General features: G+C 41.5%; 1 protein-coding gene across 5 annotated transcripts in view; it reads right to left on the bottom strand.

Annotated features, from left to right (window-relative positions):
• Window positions 1-27,906, bottom strand: part of LOC124163639 (polypyrimidine tract-binding protein 1) — a 973,136-nt gene that overhangs the window by 54,151 nt on the left and 891,079 nt on the right. For all 5 annotated transcript variants that reach the window (XM_046540700.1, XM_046540691.1, XM_046540704.1 and 2 more), the window contains 2 exons: window positions 5,508-5,670; window positions 3,251-3,343 (listed from right to left, as the gene is read on the bottom strand). In XM_046540700.1, coding sequence (XP_046396656.1) covers window positions 3,251-3,343; window positions 5,508-5,670 — 256 coding nt within the window. The remainder of the gene's footprint in view (window positions 1-3,250; window positions 3,344-5,507; window positions 5,671-27,906) is intronic.

Here is a 27,906-nt window from a genome sequence, read left to right as displayed (position 1 = left end):
CATGAAAACGAACGGAGGGGAACACTTCTGTGGAGCGAATAGGATACCTTTTTCCCATGAAATGTAATTGGTTTCGTCCGAAAGGTGTCGCTAATAGTGAAGGTGAGGCAACGTAATAATAGCCCGCTTTTGCCGACACCTGAGGATCCCCATGAGCAGAAAAAAAACTAAAAAAAAACATCGAGGAGCAACGGAGTGGAGTACACACATGATTACGAAGAAATATCGGACGAAGTCGAGCGGAAAAATGTATCTAATCCGAAGAGGACGAGACAGAAAAAATAATACTTAAACGCTAACGGCTTCTCATCAACTCCACAAGAAATCGCACCCTTCTGCGAGGAAAAAAAAAACGTTCAACGGAAAAAATGAACCAAATATAACGACCCAAGCGAGCAAAATCCGAACCTACGTCACTCGAACGCGTGAGATGCTACGCGGGCGAGCGCAAGTTGGGGCAAGAAAAAAACGTTCGAGTGTTAAACAGGGTTGCGAAGGAAAAAAAGGCCCTCCCCCACTCCCTGTAGGAATCCGCGACAGCGAAAAAAGCGGGACTCAAGGTACGAGCAGGACAGGGGAAGAGAGAAACAAGGAACAAAAAATATAGGTGGGCAAATAAAAGGTGAAAAGGGTCAAAAATGAAAGTTCGCGAAGAGGATGGTGAAGATGACACATTAAGACAAACAACCAAGTCGACTGCATGTGCAAAAAATCATTGCTCAGGGTGACTGAGCATGAGAAAATATAAGGTGAAACAGTTGCGAAAGCGGCGTAGAATCGTAAGAAAGGGCAGGTGTAGGAGAGAAGAAATGTGCCCGGGGATGGAAATTTAGAATGAAGAAAGCTTAGAAAAGAAAAAATCGAGCAAATTGAGAGACAATGATCTCGGAAACAAGTGCAGTCTAGCATGGATGAGCTAGCTTTCTTACGAATGGCAGGCTCAAAAGGGAATAAATAGCGGTCATAATGTCCACAAAACCGTACTTCATCGTATTGCGCTCCACTAATAGCTCTGCGACGCCTTATGCGATCACGCACTCTTGATACCCGATGTATGCTTTGTGGTTCCCAGATAAATTCGAATACATGAACAAAAAAAAGCATTATACGGCAGTAACGGCATTGCAACATTATCCGAGGAGTAATTGGTGACAAGGATGGACAAACAATGGATGACTCAACAAAATGGCGCATGGATATTTCAATCTTTGAGAACACATATAGGAGAATATTGTACAAGATTTAAGGAGTGGATGCATACTTCAAAGCATTTTAAGTGTCACCAAATGTGAGTTCTAAAATAAAATAATACGTTCAATGGAAGTAAACTGGAGTGAAGAAAAAATCGGCAATAAAATACACGTTACCCTTCCGGACACCTGGGAACTCAACTATTGCCCACTATTTAAGCGTCGAATGACCATCATCCTCAAACCGGAGAAAAGGATGGAGCTGCACTGTTAAGCCTTATTCTCACCGTATGATAAGAAAAATTCGGACTAATTAACACATTTGAGGAGTTGAGAAGCCAAGTGGTACAAGTGATTTTTTTCTCAGCAGAGTTAGATAAAGTTAATTGTTAGAAGAAATACACAAAAATCGGTTGTCAAGGGACACGAGTGAGTCTCAGTTCTGTGCTGACATCGAGTGGAATATCAAATGCGCAATATCAAATATCTAATTCATCTCGTTTGTTTTCTATACCTAATTTCTGTACCTAACTGTGTGCAGAAAAAAGAAATCACTTGTACCCCTCGGCTTCCAAACCACTCGCATACATTCTCATTTGACACTTGATCGATATATACCCTTCACAAAGCGACTCTCTAGACGCTTACAAACATGAGTTCAATTGAAACTGGACATTTAAAGACGAGGCAATTCTCAAACTCTAACGGTGCGACGACTCAATTCCGATAATGCGAACAAAATTGGACTCTACTGAATACGGCGATGCACTCCAGCATTCGGAACACAGTCACTGAAAAACGAACGCCAATCCCACGAATGGCAAAGTTCGACATTCGCGAAGAGATCGATAAGTCGTAAAGAGGGATAACTTTCTACGGTCGAGGCGACCGTGTGCGTCCTTTGCATGTGACATACATCGCTTTGGGGAGTTCACGACAAGAGCTCTCTGCAAAACGTCGCCAGAATAATTCATAACTCAAAACCGCCAGCGAGGACTGCTGACAGAAAGAGAGGCTGGGGAAGTCAAAGAAAGGGAAACAATTGAGTGCATCCTTGTTAACAATTTGAGGTTTGAAGCAGCAGTCCACTGTTTCTCTCGACTCGTACTTGTGGACATCGACTGCGAATAGAGAACTTATCTATTCTGGGTGTGTTCGATATTGATTCGATCAAATTGAAGTTAAAGCAGTTCAACTTTCAACACAATAGGAATCGATGGTTGTGAATATATATTTCTAGCGATAACATTGATTTAACTAAGCAGGCAAAGAATTCAGCTAAAGCACAATTTTTCTATTTACTGCTAATAATAATCTAATGACATAATTTAAGTTCCTCACAAAGAAGATGAGACGAACGTACTTATTGGTTATTTGGTATGATTTGGATAAATAAATATCTTCTTGTACTTGAAATACTTTTACTTTACTCTTTACTTCTTAAACGACGTTACGAACATTCAATACAAACTTCAATACGTAAATATTACTAGATAATACTATTATAGGAATTTCCCGGAATATAAGTGTTTCAAGTGTAATTATTTCGGTCATTTGTCTAAAGATTGCCGTAGGGTCAGAAAACAATCACCAGAAACGACGAAATCAATAGAAGCGATGGAGGAGAAAGCAGAAGTGATAATGGAAATACAACGAGAATTCTAGCGTCTAAGGCAGGTGAAAAAGAGTTATTTGTGGACTAAGCTTTCACAGCATCGATTTCCTTCTATTTTGATACAGGTAACTAAATATCGCTTTCGATCTACGGCTAACTTCAACGCACCAAACCAGGTTTAACACAGGAAAGAATATCGTCCCCCATTCAGCATTGCTCGGGCTCGACAAATAAAAGAGAGAGAGAGAGAGATAGATAGAGAACATGGAGACTCGTTGACTGATGCGGAGATGCACTTTGAAAAAATAAAAACATCGATCGCCGGAAGAATGGAAGGGTGACTGGCTGAAAATAGAAGCCGCATCTAGACACGCGGTAGACAGCGAATCCATAATTGGCGGGCAAGAAGAGAGAGAAAACATAAGAGATTGGATAAAGTACTTACCTCCGACAGCCGGTGTGCCGTATGGGTTGGTGGCCAAAGGAGAACCAAGACCGTGCATAGCGGCGAACGGAGACGCGAGAACACCTGGTCCACCTGAGGTGAGGGAAGCACACGTCACACACAAGACTTACATCTCCTACACACAAATTATTATCATTATTAACCCTTTAAAGGCCGAGCTAACTTACCAAATGATTTTTTTTTGCGTTTACTATTTCTTTTATAATTAATTAAGAGATATTATGAAAAAAAAGCCGAACATTTTAAAATGCGTTTTCAAGCAAGTTCCCAAATGCGAACACGACACAAAATTTTGCTATTGCTTGAAAACTAATTATACACTTGACCCAAAAACTAATTTTAACAACGTAATACATAGTGATCTTTTGAATATATGAGCATTTATCACTGGAGAGCGAGTGTAGGGTAAAATATCGAATGAACCGCATAATCAGTACAGAGGTGATGAAAGCAACCAATTTTGAAAAGGCATAATTAACGAACAATGCATACACAAGTCATGCGATTCAATAAAAAAAATACTTCTATAATTTATTTAAATAAGAAAAGCAATAAAAGTAATCAGAGATACGAAATATAATTTTCATGAATTTTTATACATCTGTTCCCAAATGGGAACACTGGACTGTATACGGCAAAGAGGACGCAAACGAACTTCTCGACCGGTCTTTTGGTGACGCAATATTCGCTTAAAACTTATTCTATCATAAAAACTTCTCGGGATTGGCACCGTGTAAGGCTGCTTAAGGCCAAGAATAGCTTTGCCCGGTTCATCCGAGAAGATTTTATCAATAGCATTCGCCGGGAAAGCTGACGATCTTTTATTATTCTATCATCTTGAAACTCTCATGGTACGTAATGTAGACTGTGACTTGATCATAAATTTGATTATTTTACCTTTAAGATTTCACTTATTTTCTCACGTTCTATTATGTGTAATTTATTTTACCGCTGATAGACATTAAAATTTTGAACAGGGTCGACTTGAAAAATCGAGTCTCCTGAAGTTCAAGATGATGTCATAAGAAAGATCTGAGGTTTTCCCGGCGTATGATGTTGTTGAAGTTTATTCGGGATTGCTACCGGATAAGGTTCTCCATCTCTGCCGACGTTTCGATGGCCGAGTCGTCCATCGTCATCAGGGCTATGACGATGACGATGGACGACTCGGCCATCGAAACGTCGGCAGAGATGGAGAACCTTATCCGGTGGCAATCCCGAATAAACTTCAACAACATGATGTCATAAGTTTCACGAGAGTGACTCGTCACCAAAATAGACCGATCGTGAGAACCGAATTTCTATTATATGGTGCCAAAACCACAAATTGTAAGGGGCGATAAAAAACTGTTTCCGATAAAACCAGTTCAATAACGCTGTCACATACAAGGTTATACACAGTTTCCGTTTACTTTCCCGGCGAGATAACATGGTCATTAAATGATCAACTTAACCTATTCTTTCGGAAACACTATCTTATTTCTATTACACATGCTCCATCGGTACCTCTAGATGCCTCAGCTGATACATATCTAAGAGGCAAAATCTAGAAAAATCGAAGAAACTTTTATTATTGAAACGAATTTTTATTTTTTAAAACATATGCCTTGTTACTTAGAAGAAGCGAATAATTAATAATATAACTTCACTACTACTTAGGCACAAGATAGGGGTAACCTACACAGGCGGTAATCGAAACGCGACTTTTAGTTTGAGAGGCGAGGACCTCACACCACCAGCACTGAGGTCAGCAAAGCAAAACCATTCCATCATATTCCGTAAAAGCGGCAAATAAAGAGGTTATAACAATTAACTCCTAAAGTAAGGGTGGCTAGTAGTCTGGAAAGTCTAAATATCGCGGAATTTCATTTTTATATAAATTTACAGCATTCCCTGACTAGTTTCGCAATTTTACCTGGCTTTATTATCACACTTACCGAAAATTCGTTTTTATTTCAAATAAAAATGCAACTTAAGGTAGTGAAATAAAACTTAGAACAAATTTAGCGAAATTACGAAAATTCTATGCATTAAACAAATACTAATCCCCTTATTAATGATGTGTTTAGAATGGGGCGCTCAAATACTGAAAACGTAGCTTGCGCAAGGGGATTAAAAATTATCATTTTATATCATAAATGTTTTTTCCCAGACTATGTCATAAATTTCCACGACTTTCCCTAACTGTCCACGTTTTCCAGAAGAACGGGCACCGAGCAATCTGTTAGGCACTCACCTCCGATCCCGAGGGCTGAGTCCAAGGTGTCTCCCGTGGGTAGGTTGGGGTTGGTGTAGTCACGGCTCTTCTCGTTGTTGAAGCGAACGTTCAGGCTGGTGAGCTTGGAAAACTCCACGCGGAGGGTGCAGCACGCATTGTAGATGTTCTGGCCATCGAGAGACTAAAATGGAGAAAAGAAAAGATGTTAATTAGTACTGAGCCGAAGATACAGAAGAATCATAAAAGTTACGGTTATGATTATAATCATCAACAATTTTAACTTTTTATTATTAACGAAACATATTATTAACATGATAACATTTATTAACATTTATATTATTAACGAAACATGCAAAAATGCAGTAAATTTTTAACACATTAAATTTGTTGGGGCTAGCATGACACGAAGGAATTATGATAGGCCGCTACCTCAGTCGCTCGCTCTACCTACCTAAACACAGAGGTGCTTTACCCTATCAATTCGATTCGCGAATTTTTCAGTGATAAGTAACTTTTGTGATGCGTACTTTTATGTCCAAATAACACTGTAATTCACCTATTGTTCACCGAAGAGTGAAAAACATCCAAAGGACATTAATGTAATAAGTAAAGCAAAGCCCGTTCACGCAATGATGTGGAAATAAAAAAAACTGGGTCACTTCATTAAAACATACATACAAAAGAATAACAATTCTCCTAATAAATTTCAAGCAGCCACGGAATTAGGAAGTTAAAGAACTGCATGGAACAGGTTTGGTGGTGTAACTGGTAGCATACTTGTAGGGCAATCGGGCGATCAGGGTTCAATTCCCTGCTACGCCAAATGATTTTTTTCATGGCGAATTTTATTCTCGGCGTACATAAGTTAAAGAAAGTGTTACCTTATGGCAGCGCATGACACGAGTAGCTTAGGTCTGTTTCGTCACCGTTTATATACACATTTTTTCATTCTACCATAAAGGAATTTAAATGCACGTGCAGCGAAAGGGTCATAAAGGAAGCATTACATATGCAAAAATTGCTATTTGTTATGACATAAGTAACATGCAAATTTAGCATTTACCATAGATGTTAAGATAGCGATGGTTTACCAATATGTACAACAGTTACTTCTACGAATAATATGGAGTAGATAAAAAACTCGGGATTTTGAATTGAAACAACTTCTTGGGTGACAGGGCCTATGATTCGACAAGTTAACATAAAAAATATTTAGATTAAGACCTTTATATGCCAGGCATATTGCTTAGGAAGTGAAACATCCACGTGGATACATGCTCGCAAACATTCAAAATGAGAGGTTTTGACTGCCTTACGCCTCCTGAAACGCAAGCAATACTTTCAAGCACCAAGCTGAGTTTTATCCGAGCCCTCAATTTATAACAAGGCTTTTCGATTCAACATTTTTACGATTTCTTTCATATTTTACGACAACATTAAAACAAACGCGAGCGTGGACTACAGCAAGTGTTGCTGAGCTTATGGCACAATGCGACAACTGCACGTGGCAAACGACAATATCGTTTCTTTTTTTAATTGTTCAGTCTCTTGCTCGAATGAAGAGAAAACGAATGCGAAATCCGTTGCTCACTTGTCGAAATCACCGATTACATTACTCGAGTGGCAAATGCCTATTAAAAGGTGCAATTACTCGACGCCGATAAAACTTGGAAGAATGGGCGCAGTTTTCCAACTGAGCTCGTTATATTTTACCAGGAGAGAAACAAATCCGAGACCTGCATGCTAAGTCCGAGACCTACTTTGGAATGGCATGGTTTTCGTCTGAAATGGAGTAAGGATAAGAATTCAGACGAGTTTGGGAACGCAGATGGAGAGAACCACGCAGCAATGAACGGGTGAAAAAAAAAGTTCTCACATTATGTTTCAACTTCCCTATAACTACATTCAAGAGTAGGTAGTCAAAGGATTTACGATCACAACATCGATTATATAACTAAAGATGATCTCAATCATTAAAATCATTTCACATCCGATCAAAAGAATATACCAGAAAGTAACCACTACTCCTTCAAAAATCTACAATATAACTATGTAAAAATTGAAAAAAATATACGTGAGACCTAAAACCTATTTAATTTTCGTAATGCTAGCCCAAATATGCACTAATGTGACAATGCATGTTTAATGATCACAAACACTCCTGATCATTTCGAACGACAGTCACCTGGTGCTGCATGGATTTCACTACAGTTGGCTCAAATTCGGATAATTAATGCTGGAAAAGTGCGGTAAAAAAGTAAGAAGCAAGGTATTATTACTGTGAAAAACATTGCGGAAGAGGTTTTGGTTCTGAAATAAATATATAAATGCATTTAAAAGCTGTTTTACTTGCGGTAATTATAGAAGACAACAGGAATTTTGAATGAAGGATTATGGATAAAGGCGGAGATAGAAATTACAGCGTAATAAAGAAAATTTTTAATGCTTGCCAGTAAAATAGGCAAGAAAACATTGCGTTTAAACAATTGGGGCAAAAGAAAAACATAGAGCAAGAGGCATTCTGATAGTTGAATCAAAAATATTTTTACGCTCGTTTCCTGGTCAAAATAAAAGACAAATCAATAAGGATCAATCAAGGCGATGCGAGCAAAACTACTTCAGGACACTTCAATCAAAATTAACCTTTCATCGACGGCAGGAATAATTCAAGAAAAAATTTTAGCACATTCCTGGAGGCCTTAAAGCAGATGAAACCTGTACGGATGAATATAACGGGCGCAAAAATGCAATTATCGCAAAACCGCATAGTTCACACCAAGGGATACACACAAAAATAATATTCCGCCGAGAAATGGAAACTTCTTCCGCACCTCCGAATTCGCACACATTCCAGATATGCCTGAGCGATGGAATGCTTCCGTCACCTCACATCAATACGTGAACATATCCTCCACACCTCATATTTTTTTCCGCGGACGGTCGGAACTTCGGAGAACGACTAGGAGCCATAAAGAGAACGAGGAGGAAAACGTTGAAGCTTAAAAAAAGAAGAGGACGAAGAAGAGGAATAGAAAAAACTACGGTGAAATAATGACCGTCCGTCCAGCAGGTTCACCTTCCCCGACCCCAAGCGAATCCAAACGAAAGAACTCGGATATTGCAAACCACGCCGCGCGCCGAGATGCTTTTATTATTTCCACCAATTCCGACGGCAAAAACGTAGCAAATCGTGACCCCTGGCACGGTGGAAGTGAGACTAGGGGAGGGAGGGATATCCATTGACCACACTTGATGGCGGCGACGGGGTATGAGCGGGGAAGGATACCACTTAGCGGAATGCACTGACGCAGACGAAAGAGAGAGAGAGAGGGGAAAGACAACGAACTCGACCAACTCCTGGTGAAACGCAAAAAATTGGAAGAAAAAACTCAAAATAAAAAAGGTAGGCGAAAAGGGCGTGGAATAATAACAAAAGAGCGACGTGAGGCGGTGTGTGTGTATGTGTGGCTGTGGAGAAGGAATAAAAGAACGCAGGGCGGCGTAATCACCCTAGAGGAGAAAGATACAAAAATATCGCAAATGAGTTTGTAAAGAATTGAAATACAGAGCTCAGGGCAATTCACGAGTTGGACTCGACCGAAGTAATGGTGGTGGCCGAAATGACCTCGGTGGTCGGTAGGGCGACGACGGGTAATAGAAAAACTTCACCGGAACTTGAAAATGGGACTACGAGTATCACGAACCTTGTAATTTAGGCAACTATCATTAGAGCTAGTGCAACAATTGAGGCAGGTTCACGCGAAATGTGCAACAGGGTAACACACCACGCACACAACTACAGTCAGATTTTATCTTATTCAGCTCAGCATAGAGCTAATCTCTCTCCGTTCTAACGACAAATCTTATCGTTTCATTACCCCTTTCTCGCTAACCCAACCTTCGTCCTTCAATCAAGGTTTTCAGTATCTCTACTCCCCTTACTACTCGCTCAACTACGCTCGCTGTCCCCGTGTCTCCTCGAGCAGTTTCTTTCCTCGCCTGTCTAGCGGTTGCTCAATACCCTCTCACACTCCATTCCACCTCAATCGAAACACATACTTTTACGAGCTTCTCCTTCTTCAAATGCTATTGATGATTCCGCACACCCACGAGCCTTAATTTTCCATGAATTAGAGATAAGTACGACGCACTAATTACGAACATAGGTTTCATCAAGATTCTCGGGAACCTAACGCGGCGAACTAGGAGTAACCGGATTGCGATCCTGTACGCAACTTCGAAGATCAATATTTCCCTGACCATTTTTATCCTTCTTCTCTAGCTAAAACAGGATTAATGCACAGAAGAAACTGCTTTGCAAAACGTCACATCTTAACCCTAAGCCAACCTCACTCCTGCATTCGAGCCAGAAAGTCACTACCATATGCCATCACGATTGTCAAAAGAGCCTTAATTCTAACTACTAAACTCGCCGATGCCAAGACAAAGACCCTTTCGGGGACCTTGGTTCGTATCTAAGCTCAAAGAAAAATTATTTCACCCGCTAGTAAAACTTAGCTCTTCACCATTGCGTGCACCTCGAGGTCACAGTAAGTAACTCCCATTTGGTATATAATTGATCCATGCCACGAACAATTAGGGAACTCTGGCGTGAGTGCGCCACCGGAGTTAGATGATAAGAAATGGGGCTCGAGGGAAAAGGAAAGCGCAGTATGCAATTATTTTGTATTACCACCCCTTCGCTAAGGACTGGGTGGCTATGCAAGCAAGGTTACTGGGATGGGGGCGGCGAATCCGTGGAATGCAAGCATGCACGAAAGGCCGGCGTGGAGAGTTGCAATGGCAAGGAATAAAAATGGCTGAGAGAGAAAAAAATTGCGAGGGCTCCATCGCCGGCGCCTCGGCCCCAGCCGACGAGACTTGCACCGCTCTTCGCCGCCGCCGATTGAAAATAAAAAAAAGAGCCGAAAAGAAAAGCGGCGCGCAATTTGGTAGGCGAGTTGAGAGGGAGAAAGAGAGTGAGAGAAAACGCAACAATCACCCGGGGAACTTGTGGTAAAAATGCTCGCGGATGTGAAAGGAGTTCGGGAAAATGAGAAGCAGTGAAGGGGAGAGACGGAGTAAAAGTTACACCAAGTTAGCTGTAACGATCATTATTACGGGCAATATACCTGCCCTTCAGATAGTTTCACATGAAACCTATGAAACGATCACAACTACTCTTCAACTACATCTACATACTACTCTGCAAGCCACCAAAAGGCGTGTGGCAAGGGGTGTTAGGACACCAGCCATTTGAACATAAATGGAAACGCTACAACGAAATTACGACTCATTTATTTAAGTCCTTTACGGTTGGGGGAAAAAGGAATTTGCACATCTATCCGTTCAGAAAAATATCTCTCTTAATTTATCGCTTCTATCGGACCTGGAAATATAGTGTGGATCTATTATTATGTTCTCGTGTCGCTCTTAAAGATATCCATTCTCAATTGTTCTAACAATCTCAGAGCGCAGCCTCCGAGTCTCTAGCGGCTCCCAGCCTAATTCGCTTAACTCTTTTCGTGGGGAAGGGGGAGGAAGATACTGAGATTTACCTATAGACAGAATCAAAGGTTTTATGCCTTATTGTGAATTGCGAGGGAAATAGTAGGGAATACTAATGTGGGAGGGGACACAGGGCGAGGTGATTCTAAAAAGGCATCATGAAACCTTATCTCAGCCGGTAGAACATAATAATAATTTTTAAATAGTCCACCGGATAAGGAGGTTACAAGGGGCATTATTTAAATCACCTCTGTTCTCTCGTACCAATGAAGTTTCTATACCAATTCATAATAAAGCCTATTAACATAACATGTATGTGGAATACAAGAAGTTCATTCTCTTACATTATGCGAATGCAAATTATGGACTGGATACAAAGGCATATGTTTAAAACCACGACCGTTTCCGAAAGTACGCTGTTCTCACCAGATTCGGAAACTCATCCTTACGTGAAATTGACTTCTCCAAATGCTCTTAGAAGAAATCTTTTAGAAGACAAAAACAGAAGAATATATTGCCATACTAAAAATGGTAATCTAAATGCTGTTTTTCCCCCGTTGAGCCATTCAATTTACTTTCAGCAGATGTTTTGGAACTTATTTCTCTCTTCAACACATCTCCAAGAAAACAAGGTGCCCGTCTTACACGAGAGCACACGGTGCACGATAATAGACAGTGTTTTCCTTCGTTAAGTGCCCACATCTTCCAACTCGGATGAAAGTGAGAGAGAGAGAGAGAGACCAATGGAGGCATTAAATAAAGACGAAGGGAGGGGAACACAAACGAAAGTGATGGTTTCGGGCAGGCGAGTTTGTGGGGCCGGAGGGAGGAGGCGAATGGCTGGGTAGGTGGGGATGGATTGCGGAGGGCGGAAATGCGTTAAAGAATAAAGAGGAGGGTGGGAGATGTGGATGCGAAACGTGGGCGGAGTGGGTGGCATGATAGATTGGAGCAAGTTTTTTCGCCGAGTGGGAGGGGAAGGAAAGACGAGGGGCGGAGGGCGAGAGGCTACGACCGTGACATCCAAGTTGGCTCTCCCGGAGACATTTTTTTTCCGCACGTCCGCAGAAGAAGAAGATGGGACTCTTGTATCACAGTTTGGTTCGCTTCGCGATTGCTTACCTCTCTCTCTCCCCGCCCAACGTCCGCATGCGAACGAGAGAAGACTCCCCAGAGACTGTCTTATGTGACACAAAATGGCCATTCTAAAAATTGATTGGTAGGATTAAGGGCGGTTCTGACGATAACATTCTCCCTTTCCGGATCATCACATGAACTTACTCCAGACAAATTCCCGTTCTACTCAACACGCAGGGCTTCTTCAACTCCAAGCAAGGCTCGCCTCTTCCTCTTCTCTCTACGAGCGCATTAAATCAATTTTTTAGGCTAGATGTAGTAGTAGCATATGATCAACTTCTCCGTGCTTACCGTATTTAAGAATGTTTGCATCCCACTTACAATAGATCGTATTTCTACTCTTCTCATGCATGATACGGTTGTAAGTTATTAAGTCACTTCTGTAATAAGATGTTCTCGAGTCATTACAAATCTGCTACTTATTTTGTGCCAAATGAGGCACCTCACTACGCCACAGAAACAATAATGCCATTGATTCCCAGCAATGAAGAAATTTAACGAAACGATAGTGAGCCATAAGAAGTCGAAATTACCCAAGAGAATACTAAAATTATCACTTATGATCACCCCTTACAAAATCATACTTCTAAAAACTGTATTTCCATTACTTTTCCGCGTTTCACATACTATCTATAAATTATCTTTCTATATCTTCTATCTATAATTACCTTCCACAAACTGCTCCTCTTTAACGCACCTTTCGTTCGCTTTGCCTGCCTCTTTCGAGAATTTGTCATCCGCCTACATTAACTATCAATCACTGACTCGTTTGCCTTCGGGAGTACTATATCCGATAAAAACAACTCCCCGTTCTTTTCCAAGAAACAAGAATAGAATGAAAGCGTTCCGGACGAGTAGCTTTACTCTTTATCTTCGGACGTGGAACCGGAGGGATTTCGTTTTCAAGACCTCCTCCACAATGCGAGCTGTGCGCCCTTGAACTGGAATATCGTACTCCAGAAAATTCTGACGAAGACACTCCCAGACTCTCCCATCCCAATCGATGAGGCTAGACTCGAAAATATTAGTCCAGACATCACTACTCCCGACTAGCACAAGCTCTCGCACGTTTTGGATTCAGACTCGATCGAGCCTCGACCACAGAACAAGTCGTTCAAATAAAAAAAGAAGACTTACTAGCGAAGGGAAACGGAAAAATTAACCAGCGGTGGTTCGAGAACGTCCGCTACGGCATCATTGCAGCTGACTCCACAGTCGAAGTTACTGCAGCTTCCATCTCTTAAAATACGACCCTCAACGCAAAAAAGAAACGATCACCCCCACGCGCCCGAAAGGAAAAATTCTTTCAAACTTGCAAAAGTTCGGGAGCGTTTTTCCGATTATTTTCGGCTTTCAAACGGCAGGAAACTCGCGGTAATCTAAGGAAATGGGGACTCCGAGCAATATCTCGGGGAGGTTTTCCAATAAATGCGAGGCACTCATTTTCTCCGCCTTGAAATATGGAACAAATAGACCAAAAACTCACTACTTCCTCACAGATCTAGCTCTCAAAACCTAGCATTTTTACCACGAAGACGAGAGTTCAAGCACCAGCAATCCGGTATAAATTGCTCTAACTCGCGGGAAAGAGTTGTTTGAATCCGTGTTCTAGGGAAGAATGTTGGGAAATGTTGGGAGGGGAAGGAAGAAAATATGATATGAATAGGAAGAAAAGGACCAGGGCGTATTGTGAATTGAAAAGGGAATTCTCAATTGGGAGAGGAGATAGGCCGAGGTAATTCGCAAAATGCTCCAAGTGAAACTACTATAAGCAGTAAAATACTTTAACGACTATCCTCAACGAAAATGCGTCCGAGTGCAGCGCAAAGTTAAAGGCAAACTGCACCGCAGTAAAACGCAGATATATATTCCCCTTCAGCGGTGATTCTTGAGGGGGCCAGTCGATAAACGCGAAACAATTTCAACCTCGGTAATATCAAACGCGGGGAACAATGGAGCCCGGACATGATTTTCGTGCGGGTTAAGATCACGGTAATCTACTAACTGACCCATTTTAAGATTATACCAATCCGACAATAGAATCAACCGCACTGGCTACTCGGGGCAGAAGGTCTTTCGCCCCTAGGTCACGGGCTCGGGCGGGGAAATTAACAAAAGTGCAGCCGGAATATTCTTCCGCTTCCGAGTAAAATGACCGCAGACGAACACGGCGGAAAACCTTATTTGAGGAAAGCGACCGCGGGCGATTCTCTTCGCCGCACCCCACCCCGCCCACCCACGCACACAACTCGGAAGCCGGGCTCCAGTTGCGGGGCAGACTTTGGAGAATTGCGGCCCTTAACATGACCGAGGAAACCTCGCCTCGCCGTCCCCCACTTCAAGCCATCAGGCCGACCATTCGCTCCGAATACATCCCCCGTCCGCGAGATACCCTCCCGCTGCCCTCCTCATCTCGATTACAGAGGCAAACTAAATCAAACGTCTTTCTTTCTTTTTTTTTAACTCCATCCCCGGCTTCCCACTCGCCGGTGAATGTACTATCTACTCCTACACTGGGGTCAAGTATGTAGGACAAGTAGGAAAAGTAATGATAACCATGCAAGAATGAAGTAAACGAACGATATATGGGCACGTTAAGTTTCTTGATCAACTATATTGATCATATGTGGGATTCTGTTGAGGAAATACGTCGTATAAAACAAGAATTGGCCATGTACCAGGATATTGGTTAACCGAGAGAGGCGAGGGAAGAAAGTTGGAAGTAGAAATGGAAAAAAGAGACTAGGTCTCGCAATGAACTGAAAAGAGAAGTACAATTTGGGAGGGGAAACAAGCTGGGGTGGTCTGTAAAATGCTCGCTGTTAAGCTACCGTTAGAAAACCTAAGTAATGTGACGTCTCAGCCTCGAATAAGCTCAGCATTTCAAAAATGTATTTCTTTAATAACTAAATAATAAAATAGGAAGAATGTACGAGTGAGGGAGAAGGATTCAACAAATCCTGGGAAGATGAAGAGAAAGAAGTAGGAAATCGCGTGAAATGGAGACAGATGATTCTGGCTATCAAACATCGACCTGCTTCTACAAAAACTACCTTGACTCCATAATTATTTTAAACCCCCCTCCAACACCAGAGTAGTTTCCTTATTTATATAAAGCCATAATGACTAATAATGAATTTCCGCAGAGATGTACCCGAGATAATTGAGCATTGATAAGGAAAGTGCAATTTATGAGAGGAGATAGGTCGGAATAAATCGCAAAATGCCCCCAGCAAACCTAGGTAGAGTAGTTGAATAACAAAAAAATATTTTACAACAGGTTAGAACGCTTCACGGGTTGGAATACGTGGCATAGCTTCACAGAGGGGAGGAATTCCGTGAAAGAGAGAGAGAGAGAGAGAGGAATTGGCTCATGCTCTGCAGTGCCAGAATGCAACGGGAGGGCAGCGGCGACTCTTCGGCGTAGGGAGTACAAGGGCCTCGGTGATGACACGGGGCCCCAGGGCCACTCGCCTCGACGTCGGGGCAAACAGTTGGGAAGGGCAGCGGAACGTGGCGCGGCGCCTGGCGTGCGGGGGTTTGAGGGTAGGCGGAGGGACCGGGCCCCGCGGGGAATCGAAACCAGAACCTCATCATGGAGGGCGAGCGGCAAACGCTCCGTCTCCCGAGGGGACGGCCCCGGAGGAAGTGGACAGGAATTTGCAGTCCGCTGGCCAAGGATTACTTCGTGCGATACTAATGCCGCCCCGCAATCCCCAAAGCTCGCTCTTCCGCACAGAACGGCTCCCCGAGGCATTGCCAATTAATCCACGCGCTCATCCTCACGATTCTTCGGAATTGTCCTCCCGAAAATGTCAATGCATCCGGTCGCTCAATACAGCGGTGTCATGCTCGAGAACCACGCCCATTATGACGTCGTTCCCCGCAGCTTATGACGATTCTCTTTATTTTCCGAGAACTGCAGGTAAGACATTCGATCCAAGTATTTCGATACAGATACTTTCTTGCACATCAAAGGCACAAAGTAGCAAGATACAGAGGTTTATACACTGAGTCCACTCACTTCTATTATTGTTGAACCTTACGTATCATAAGATTAATTTAATTAAGTGGCTAGATAGAAAGCTGAATTAAATTATAAAATAATAAAAGTGACAACTATTGTATCAGTCGACTTGCAGCTCTATTTGCACGCTCATCTTCTTCACCTAAACAGTGGGTCTCGTAACAATTTCATGCCTCCTCATCCTTGGATTGCACGTTTGACCTAAAGTCCATTGAAACTAGTGATCGGTGTTTTCTAGTTCATAAATGTGAGGACGAAAAAATAGCGTTTTAAACATATTTTTTCTGTTAAACCTAGTACTTCAGGGTCCGTAATTTTCATAAAATTTGTTCCTAACCGGTTACAATGAATTTTTTTTCTATCTCATAGTGCTTAGCGGGGAGGGGATGTTGAAAATGGTGTTAGAGGGTAGAATGTTGGGGAAACGAGGGAGGGGAAGGAAAAGAATAGGATTTATAGATAGATTGAAATGGATTAGGCCTTACTGTGAATTAAAGAAGGCAGTGCTGGAAGGAAAGGGAGGCTTCCAGATCACTTCTTGAACACTCCATGGAAACATACTTTAATCGGTAGATTACTATAATAATAATAAACAGAAACGTAAGAATACATCTTGGAGAAGCCCTACCTCTCAGAAAAAAATACATTTTCATTTTACCCTAGCATTTCCTCCATCTCTCATCACTTGAACACGGATTTCACCTCCTTTTAACACGGATTTTGAAATACTCTCAATTTCCACCCCAACCACTTCTGCGACATTTCCTTCTTCTTTGCCTCACAAACCCATGCCAAGAACTTCCTCGTCCATTTTCCCCTGCGTCCAACTCTCTCTCTCCATTTTTCTCACTAACATCCTGACCATAGTTGCAGGAGCTTTGAACGTATAAGCGCCCCTCTCACACTCTTAGGTGCTACGATCACAACATCACCAGAAAAATATTCTACAAAGAAATAAAAGGCTTTTTGTGTCAGTATGTAAGAATATACTTGCTGATTCGGGGCCGATATGTGGTCCACCGGAAAAATCGTGCAAACATGAGAGGAACACAGAGTATGATATAGTTAGAGAGTTTGAAATGGACGTATAATGCGGGAACACGCACAAATGGACAATTTAACTGATATATTTTTACCTTAGCAATGAGTCTCCTACTAAATATAAATTTATGCAAGGACGTTGAAGCTGAATAACCAAAGATAACGAAATTTCAAGAAGTGATTTCTTCTTCAAATACACTAAAATCCCACCGAACACAGCTAAAAACCCCAGAGATAACAAAACCACAATCAGAAACACCCTGAAATATTTCTCTAACACCGATCGCCACGACCAATATTTACACCGTCAACCGCAACCTCAATATTTATCATCCACTCCTTCGCTCATTTAATCTTTCTCCTTGGAATTAATCACCAAAAAATACTCCTTGACGTCCAACGACTGCTATGCTCCCAACTTCAAACCTCGCTGGCAAAAGTCTTGCTCTCAAACCGCGAGGAAAAGGAAAAAAAGAAACGAACGCCGACCCACACACAAAACTCTTCCCTCATTCCAATTGGCGACCCACGTACACGTAACTAAACAAACGGAGAGTGCCGTGAAGGAGTTTCCAGAGTGAGAGAGGGAGATAGCGTAGAAGAGGAGAAAGAGGAGGAAACCTTTTTGTGAACTAGTGGCATAAAAGGGATGGGAGGCACACACGTCTAACCAACCTCCGCGACCGTGGAACACTCGTCACACGCCTTTTCCACATCCATTTTTTATTCAGAATTGATGGCGCTGCCAAGCGAGCTACCCTCTCCCATCATCCTCCTTCTCAAACCCACCACTCCGATCTCTCCCGCCGACTTGCGTGTAGACTTAAGGGGAGAGAGGGAGAGAGAGATAGGAGGAGGATTGCACACACACGAGTGCGGGGAAATCCCGCGAAAAAGTAGACGGCGTCAAAAATTGATGTTGAGAGAAGGAACTCGGAAATGGACAGGAAAACGACGCGAGAGGACGGGAGGGTGGGGGAGTTGGATGGATAAGAGAGGGAGAAAGAGAGAGAATATCCTTGGGTCTGGAGAACTCAAAAGACGACCGGAACACTTGGCTACCTTTAACGATACGGTGGAGAGAGGGAGAGCGTTACAACTTTAAACACACGCCGGAAAGCGGTAGTCCGCTTAGTATTCTTGCAGAATTGCATTTGTGCGAATTTAATTTGAGATGACTATGAATTAGACAACACTGGATAGCTAAGGATAAGGTGGCAACTATTGGCTAGCGAATAAAAATAACCATACTACATAGATGTGCATTAGTCCTTCGTAATCAAGTAGAATTGATATCGCTGGCATTAAATTAGAGATGAAACGATAAAATTAAGACAAAATTGGATAGCTAAAGAGTGCTAAGGATACTAAGCACCTTGACGCTAGCAAATAAAAATATCCATACCATGCAGTTGCAAATATCCATCCGCAGAAATGAGAGTTAGAGTCTAAAATAGGTGCTGCAACAATAGTTATATTCCTGAAGATAACAAAATTGCTAAATAAGTCAGCTGTGAAGAATATATACCTTCTGGGGAGAAAATATAATTTTAAGTACACTGTAAAACTCGGATACCACAACTTTGCCACGCGATATCAACACTCAAATTATAGTTAGGCATTTACATACATGTTTCCAGACTGAATACCCACCCAATAACATAAAATGGCAACTGTCGAGCAACACGTCCCCTTATAAATATGCTGAGGCTTTTGCCCCCAAGTGATTTGGATAGAAAAAGCATCATCAGGTTAGTTGGTAAGACTCAACGCATGTTCCAATACCAACGCCGACTTTTTAAAACTAAGAAAAAAGTTGAACAGGTAGTTTATATGGAATAAATTTAGAAGGGGAAAATGTAACCAAGACGGCGGAATATCCAAAATATATTTTGCTGCAGGTGATCCAGTCGACTCAAAAGTAAATCCACACTCTTGACATTCAGTTCAACGACATTTTGAAGCGAGACACTACAATATTTAGAATTAAATGGCGCGCGACTACGTACCGGAACAGAATTAAAACAAGCAGTTACGCATTATTCGTCGGGATCCGGGAGCAGCTGAGTTTCAATTTATATTCCCAAAAAAATTAATACCATTCCCACTAAAATACCTGCCGTGACATTCTTGGCAATCTTTTACGGGAAATGCATTCCGGGGAGGAGGAAAATAAATGAACCCCGAAAAAATAATATAAAATAAACAATAAAAAAGAGGCAAATTTAGCGGAAACCGACCGGGATTCAATTGATCCATAAAACACCCACCGCGGCTTGTCCGTGCGTAAAATATTTATTAGCAAGGCGGAGCGCGGGCCAGGACGACGAACCGCGCCCAGAAATGTAATCAAGTCGGTAATGAAATCGCCAATTTGTATCGCGTCGAGAAAAATGAATTCGTTGGAGCGGAGAAAAAATACCCTTACGAGAGGCAGAAAAAAGAGCGGGTAGCCACCGCCGTGGATGAAGAGGCCATGCGTCAAAATCCACATCAAGTCTCGTGGACACGAAAAAAATATACATATACATACGCCTGGAGAATGCATAGAAAAGCCATACAGGTTCCGAGAGAATCGATAAATTACGAGCGAATGAGACTCGTCCCAAGCTCTTCCCCCGGCTGTAAATCAGCGGCTTCGGAAAAAAAAAGAATCGGTGACCGGGTGCTGGAAATGTGACATGGAGCCTCGGGAGTCGCAGAAAAAAAATGAGGGAGGAGATATCGGAAAAATCCTTGCGAGGGGTAAAAACCACGGTCATTGAGACGAAAGAGGATATGGGAACTGTCAACCGATGCCCCAGCAATAATCTTGGCAAAATAAATAGAGGTGACGGAATTCCGGACTCGAGTGAAGACTAATTAATGTTTTTTTTTTTAAATAGGGGATTACGACTTAATGCAACCAAGAAGAGATAAATACTCTGCAAAATTACTGTTCAAACAAGCTTTAAGAACAATGAAACTACTGTTCAAAAGAGATTTTGCAAAATCAATGACGCGCTTGGAAGAAAGAATCTCTGAAGCACTTCCATGCATGTTAGGATATGAAAATAAATGCTTCATTCAGCTCTTCACGATGCTTTCTTAACAACCATTAAATAGGTTAGATATAAGCACTTCTAAATTAATCAATAGGGTGGTTTCCTATTATTTTTTTATTGCCTAAATCGAAAGATTATTACTCCTGGAGTACGTATTTCACGCTTTTAGATTCTTAAATGACCATATCTATTTTTCGCGATTAAATGAAAAGTGAAAATTTTCAAGCGCGCGAAAACGCGACGCTTAAGTATGAATGTCGGGAAGTCTCTCCGCGTGACGTATTTCTGGTTCCCCCTCCCGCCCTGCGAGGTGACCTTGAGGCGAGGCTTAGCGCTGATACGACGCAGGCTGCTAGCGGCTAGCCTAGTACCCTGCTGACTGGTAGCGCTTGGCTTAAATAAGGATTATTAATAACTTATCAAACGAGGAAAACTTTCCGACCTTAGCCAGTTTTAATAAGTGATTGTTAAGACATGTTTCCCTGAGCTCTGCGCCTCATGCATGCAATGGTAACCTCAGACGACGTATAACTCCTATCTTCTCGTATAGAAACTAGGTCCCTGTGACGTCACGTGGAGTGGCATCGCATGGGCGCCAATCTGGCCCTTTTCAAATGAGGATAAAAATGGACCATTGCCATTCGTCTAACCCGGTATTTCTAAAACAAAATAATTTGTATATTATGAATACAGTAATTGTGGGTAACGAATCGCAATCAATGCCTTTCGTTTTCTTTGATGAAGGAAACCACCCTATTGCCGAGGTTGACTCACTTTTCAATTTGATACAAAACACTTTCACTTTTTAGAGCCGATGAAAATAATTTAACAAGCAAAATAATTCTATGAAATCGGAAAATATCAGGAAGAATCCACGGAAGGACAGGGTGAAAAATATATCTCTAAAGAGTGGGCCTGGATAAATTGGTCGGGACGTGACAGAGAAGCAAATATGATACGGGAACCGAAGTGGGTGCGGTGTAGTCAGAAAGAGCGGACACGCCTACACACACACACACACGGATTCCAGTCGAGGAAGCTCGGGAAGGAAGAAATTCACTCTTCCCAAAACTGAAAAAAGTAATGCGTTATCACATATTCTCAACTGCACGCTCAAGTTGCCCAAAAACACGTTGATGTCTCACATTTCTGATCAATTTATGCTGATTTTCGAAATATGAAGTCAATAAATAAAAAGCCTCGAAAATATGGATGTCTTCCCTTACCCGTTGATGCCCTCGAAGAGCGCCCGAGAATCTCCACGAAAATGCTCCCGAACCTATAATTTACATAATGGTAAAGGAATCAACAGCAAAAAGATCTGGTGAAAGCGGGTTCTAGTAGTATCACGGGATGTATCAATGCGTGACAACCACAACTACATCGTTAACTGCCCTTTCCCTGAAGGAGTAACGGTGTTTTTCAAGCTTGGGAAGTTTGAGTAAAAGAGGGTTTGAAAAATATGACATTCATGAAGTTATTCTACCAATTAATGTAAGTTTACATGGAAAATATTGAGAATTACCCCACCTTATCTTCACTGCTAAATTAAACATTCCCGTACCATTTAAAATAAGGCCTATCACTTTCATTTTATCTATAAGTACCATACCCCTTCCTAGTTTGCATAAAATTGGCGTAAGGTTTCATTTTCTTTAGTCCCAGACGAAGTGTCAGCGAAGCTTAGAACATACTTTCATCTATTATCCTCCTGAAAAGAACGAGGTAGAGCTCGCCTTAGAGGAAAAAAAGACGGATTGAATATTCATGCAAGGAAAAGACCATGAGGATTATAATGACCCATTATCAAAATTAAGAAATATATACGATCGAGGATTGGTGCCGTTTCTAGGGGTTTGGGCGATACCACTGGAAAGGAAACGTCTAGGAAATCATTAAAATGGGCTGCTTGAGATTACCTTCGGAAACTGAAGTAATTGAGGATAGACACGTGTTTAAGTGGCATTTATAGAACAATTAAGGGCTCTTGGGATGAAGATTAATGTGAACCTCCGAACAACCAATCACCATTGATCAACCACATCAGCAAAAACAATAATTACGATTCATGCATTCCCTTTAAACTTCGTGTCAGACTCGAAAAAATTTTAAAGCTTAAAAAAAAAACCGCTCACACTCAGTATGTTGAGTCCTGTGCTATTCCAGAAGGGAGCGCATTCAGTGCAGAAGCCTAAGGGGGTTTCGTTCGCCTCGCCTCTCCCACACGGCGACACCCCACGCCCAACACTCGAGCGGCACGGCGCACAGTGGGCTGAAATCGAAAAAAGCTGGACAAAACCTCAAAAATGTTTTTTTTGAGTATGGAAGTTGAAACTTTGCACAGTTGTTGCCAACACATTAGTGCATTTTTTGACGCAAAATATTTTTCTTAGGCTAATTTTTTGTATAAAATACATAGCCTCAAAGTTGAACAAATTTGGCGCAAATTGCCCGCTTTGAATTTTTTTCGAAATTCAGTACTCGACGGATGTTGGATAGTGAATCATTTTAAGCAAATTTATTGTATAAAAGCTATGATATACTATTACTACATTTATTTTCCTTTTGTTGTAACCTGGTTTTTTTTACTGCCTTGTAATATTTATCGTCGATGCAGTACAAAATGGCGGACGCTAATTTCAGTAACATTTTTGCCCGTGTGTGGCTATATAAAAAGAAGGACACCGAGTTGCTCTCATATATTTACATCGTAATTGCATCAAACCTTTTAGAGTCTTCATCCGCGGAAATAATCTGCGACCGTTCGCAACAAACTAAATAAAATCGATGTTTTTACCGTGCCGCGCAGTCCGCGGCTGCTCCCTGGGCTCATGGAATGTCGTGACGCAGCGTAAATCATAAAGCGCTATGAAGTCTTTGCTGTGGATATGTTTTATTCCAACATAATTATTACCCTTTTCAATTCAAGTTGGTTTTTTGTCACTTTAGGTAAATGAATTCATTCCTCTGTCCATTTTTACTGACTAGTGACAATTTACCAAATTCCCGAATGCAAACTAGCTGACTTGCCCTTTTCTTTCTCTTTGAGAATTCCGCTCGTGCATTTTACCCCTTGGAGGGGAAAACGACTCTATTAACCTGCTTCTAACCGCAAGGACAAAATAGATTTTACAACCAACCGACCAGCCTGCAGGTGGTTGGTATTTGCCCGTCCACCCCATGTGGTAGTCGCGAAAAGGGTCTTTTTATTACCCCACGTTGCTCGTGTGCGGTCCCTTTTACCTTTTTTCGGAAATTCCGTTTCCAGAAAGAAATGCATATATGAATTTAGTTTTGAATATACAGTGAAAGGGTTAGTTTTGCTGTGGTGATTTTGGAAGCACTCGGATACACGCTCTTTTGATATTGAGAACTCCGGGTAATCTCATCGGTTTTCTGCTTTAACTGCATTGGTGGAGTCAATCACTCATTCACCAGGCATCTATCATCCAAACTGGTAAGAGATTTTCATTTGTAGTTCTTTATATTTGCCTCGTGCTATAAGCAATTTCTCCTTTTTTATTTACCATTAACGCCTCTAGAATTGACCCTTTATTTAATTTTCATGTATGTTACTTGTTATTGGTAACTCGTTTGCCTGAAATAGAACCAGTGATGAATTGAACAACAAATTCGGAGCAATTTTAAAAATGTCTGGTCTCGAGGTAACTCGTCTATTGCTTCATAAAAAAGTTGTCAAATGCGGATGTAAATCCTTTGCGGAGAGATATGAATTTTTAATGTACCTAATATCTGACGAAAAAATTTCACGCGCAAGGTAATATTGAAGCTACGAAGGGCCTTAGTGACTCTCTTAAACGATATTTTTTGATTCGCTACCAAAGGAAATGGGAATCCTGCAGTAGAAACAATGAAAGATTTTTGAGGAATAATATTCAGTGGCTGAAAGCACCTATATATGTACCAGAAAACGTTCTATAATTGACAAGAGCTTCAAATTCTTTGGGTAAGTACATGCGATTAATAAGTGACCTGAGTTGTTGTATTATCTCAATGGATTTAAGGGCGATTTTTTACTCATTTTGATCCCATTATAATCTGGTGGACGCCCAGAAAAAAATGATAAAGTTAGCGAAAGAACTAAGAGGAGGAAGACTGAAAGTCTTAGATCTTCTCACTCGGCGGCAACTTAATCATTTGCAGCATCGATGACATTAAGAGAGGAAGGAGATGAGGCGGCCTCCAAATTAGTGAAGGAAATTACAACGACCAATCTAAGAAGAGCAAGGAGAGTCCTAGCTAAATGGAAGACACCCATCTCAGGTTCCTCCATGATGTCACAAGACGAGGCTCTTTCTGTTATCATATCGATGCACCTAACAAAATACGAGTAAAAGGGTCTTCGGGAAATAGCTGAAAGCCATGGTCATAAATTATACCCGAACTATGAAAGAGTGAGGTTTGCTAAAAATGCTGCGTACCCGGATGGCATAGAGATTATAGAAATATCGTGCGAAGTCAATCAGTAAACTCTCCTCTCGCACACTGCCTCACGGTTTCTAGCTTGCGTGGCAACTGTTTCTGATGCCAGAAGTGAATTGAAGTGCACTCTGATTTGTAAATATGGTTTCGACGGCAGTTCTGGGCATTCACAGTATAAGCAAGTTTGGCAACAAGAGCCTAGGTCGGAGGAATATTTGTTTATGAGTTCTATGGTGCCCCCAACCGTTCATAAAGTCCTAATACACGGAGCAGGTATAGCTTCAGAGATGATTCTTCCTCTAGGGCAATTATCTGAAGAAGCAATTGAAGCACGCAATAAAGATAGTAGAAAATATCGAGAAAGCTTTAGCAGGAAGCACTCTAGAATATATCTACCAACGATGACTTATTTCGTCGGCTCCTCCTGACCTCGGATCTAGTGATATCCAACGCCGCACCCCTAATTACGAAGAAATCCCGAAGAATGCCGATAGAAGTGAGGAATTTACTGTTACTAAATGACGATGACCCAGAAATCCTACAGCCTCGAAGTGAAAGCGACAGTTTATCAACCGACTCGGAGTAATGCTATTACATGTACATAGGGTTCATTTAAATATTCATTGATAACCTTTTATCAAAATGGAAGGACTGAGAAAGAAGCCTAAAAGCCTATATCGTTAATAATAACATTAAATACATCCTCAGCAAAGGCTATGCATTCATAGCGCTTTATAATGTACGCTGCGCCACGACATTCCATGAGCCCAGGGAGCAGCCGCGGACTGCGCGGCACGGTAAAAACATCGATTTTATTTAGTTTGTTGCGAACGGTCGCAGATTATTTCCGTGGATGAAGACTCTAAAAGGTTTGATGCAATTACGATGTAAATATATGAGCGCAACTCGGTGTCCTTCTTTTTATATAGCCACACACGGGCAAAAATGTTACTGAAATTAGCGTCCGCCATTTTGTACTGCATCGACGATAAATATTACAAGACAGTAAAAAAACCAGGTTACAACAAAAGGAAAATAAATGTAGTAATAGTATATCATAGCTTTTATACAATAAATTTGCTTAAAATGATTCACTATCCAACATCCGTCGAGTACGGCAATTCCCGTGGCCAGCAGCCAGCTCCGGGCGGTGCCGCACGTTCGAAAAATCGATCTTAATTTCGGCGTCGCAGGTGGTCGCAGCTGTACTTCCGATTATCATAATCTATATACTTTGCTGTATATGTGGTGTAAATATCTCGAGGTAACTCGGTGATCCTTTTTTTAAAATCCTACATAAACACAAAAATTCGACGAAAAACAGGGTCCGCCATTTTGTATCGTATTGGTCACAAATACAACAACTAAGTCGTGAAAGTTGAGGGTAATCGATGATGATAAGCCGCTTAATAATTTTATAAATTTTTGTTGCTATTGAATTACTACTAAAGGTGTGACATTAGTTTAAACATGCTGAATTTCGAAAAAAATTCAAAGCGGGCAATTTGCGCCAAATTTGTTCAACTTTGAGGCTATGTATTTTATACAAAAAATTAGCCTAAGAAAAATATTTTGCGTCAAAAAATGCACTAATGTGTTGGCAACAACTGTGCAAAGTTTCAACTTCCATACTCAAAAAAAACATTTTTGAGGTTTTGTCCAGCTTTTTTCGATTTCAGCCCACTGTGCGGCGCCCCAATTAGCGGCCAACGGAATGGATAGCGGCGATTATAAAAGCACCCACCGCTGCGGGAGAGGGCGGGCGCGGAAAGGGTCGGAGCCGGCGCGGCGGCGGGTGTCGGGACGTCTCCGGCGATGGAGGTGGAGGTGCGGGAAGGAGAGGGTGAGGAGTGACGCCAAGGACAAGAAGGAAGCCCAACGCGATGAAAGAGAAATAGAAGAGGGGAGCAGTACACAAATCAGTGGATGATGCAGGAGTCAATCGAAAATCGAAGACATTCGTACCATACTGCCACTGCCACCAACTCAAGTGTTGGCTGTTGCTATTCACGCAGAGATGCATACATTTATCCACCTAATAACATAATCATTCTCGACTACATTTTTCTTTTTCTTGATATCAATTTTTTGATGTTGAATAAAGTAGCGCAGTATAGGTCTAAGAATGATATACTAAATTATTTGCCAAGGTTTCGATATATTTTTTACATATTTTTCGGGGCTTTATTGCAAAGATTTGTTTGCTGATTGAAAAACCCTAAGAAGATATAAAGATACATCGAAACGTCGCCAAATACTTTTGCATATCATGCACCTATAGACCCAAGACGTTAAAAAATATTCACACTCGGAGATAAACCAACCATTCCACATGACATGTACAATATACACTACTAAGTAATTAACGATTATAAAGAGAGTGAGATATGGGCTCAGAGACTAAAGAGCAAACATAAGGAGTGACTTCCGCCTTGCGTACATGCGATCAAGATTAAAATGGATAAATGTAAGGTCACGCCAAGTGTACCATTTCTGACTACTAAGATAGCGTTTGTTTTCACGAAGTTCATTTCGACTGGAAATTTTATCAGCACTAAATTTGATACGAAGAAGGGGATGTATCAAGATTTCAATGAATTCCCCTTACTAGTAATTCATTTGCTAACGTATACAATTTACCATAAAAATATTTAAGTTTAGGTTTCAACTATGGCCTATTATTGAGGTTGCTTCGGAGCCACCTAGAGTGCTTTCGCAAGCAACGTTTACGATGACCGCGTCGAAGGCACATCATCTTAGAACCTCATAAATTCGACAGAAAGATTTTAATCAGATGAAATATTTTGCCGAGCGGTTAGGTATGGGATTTTTTTCACCTAAACAATAAAGGACTTTAATAAATGGTAAACGAATTCGGAAGTTGCATTCCCTACTTTTGGTAAACGGCTGGTATCCTAACAATCGACGGCAAATGCATACAGAGGCGGCTTGCGGGGTAGTATGAAAATGCAGATATATCTACTCTGTGGATACATATATACAAGTAGAAGAGCGCAGTGATAGCAAAATATGGTGGGGGAGGGAGAGCGGTAGAGCAAAGTCGAGAGAATGGCTCTCGCGAAAAGGGTGATGCGAGTAAAAAAGCACACCGCATAACCGGAAGGCGCGTTTAATGTTTTGAATACGTTTCCATGGGAACTCTCTCTCTCTCTCGGGTGGGATGGAAGTATCGTGTGACGCATGGAGAACGCTTTTG

Source organism: Ischnura elegans, chromosome 1 (assembly GCF_921293095.1).
Source record: "Ischnura elegans chromosome 1, ioIscEleg1.1, whole genome shotgun sequence".
NCBI classification, from domain to species: Eukaryota; Metazoa; Arthropoda; class Insecta; order Odonata; family Coenagrionidae; genus Ischnura; species Ischnura elegans.
The sequence above is the reverse complement of the archived record's forward strand: the minus strand, read 5'-3'. Positions and strand labels throughout refer to the sequence as shown.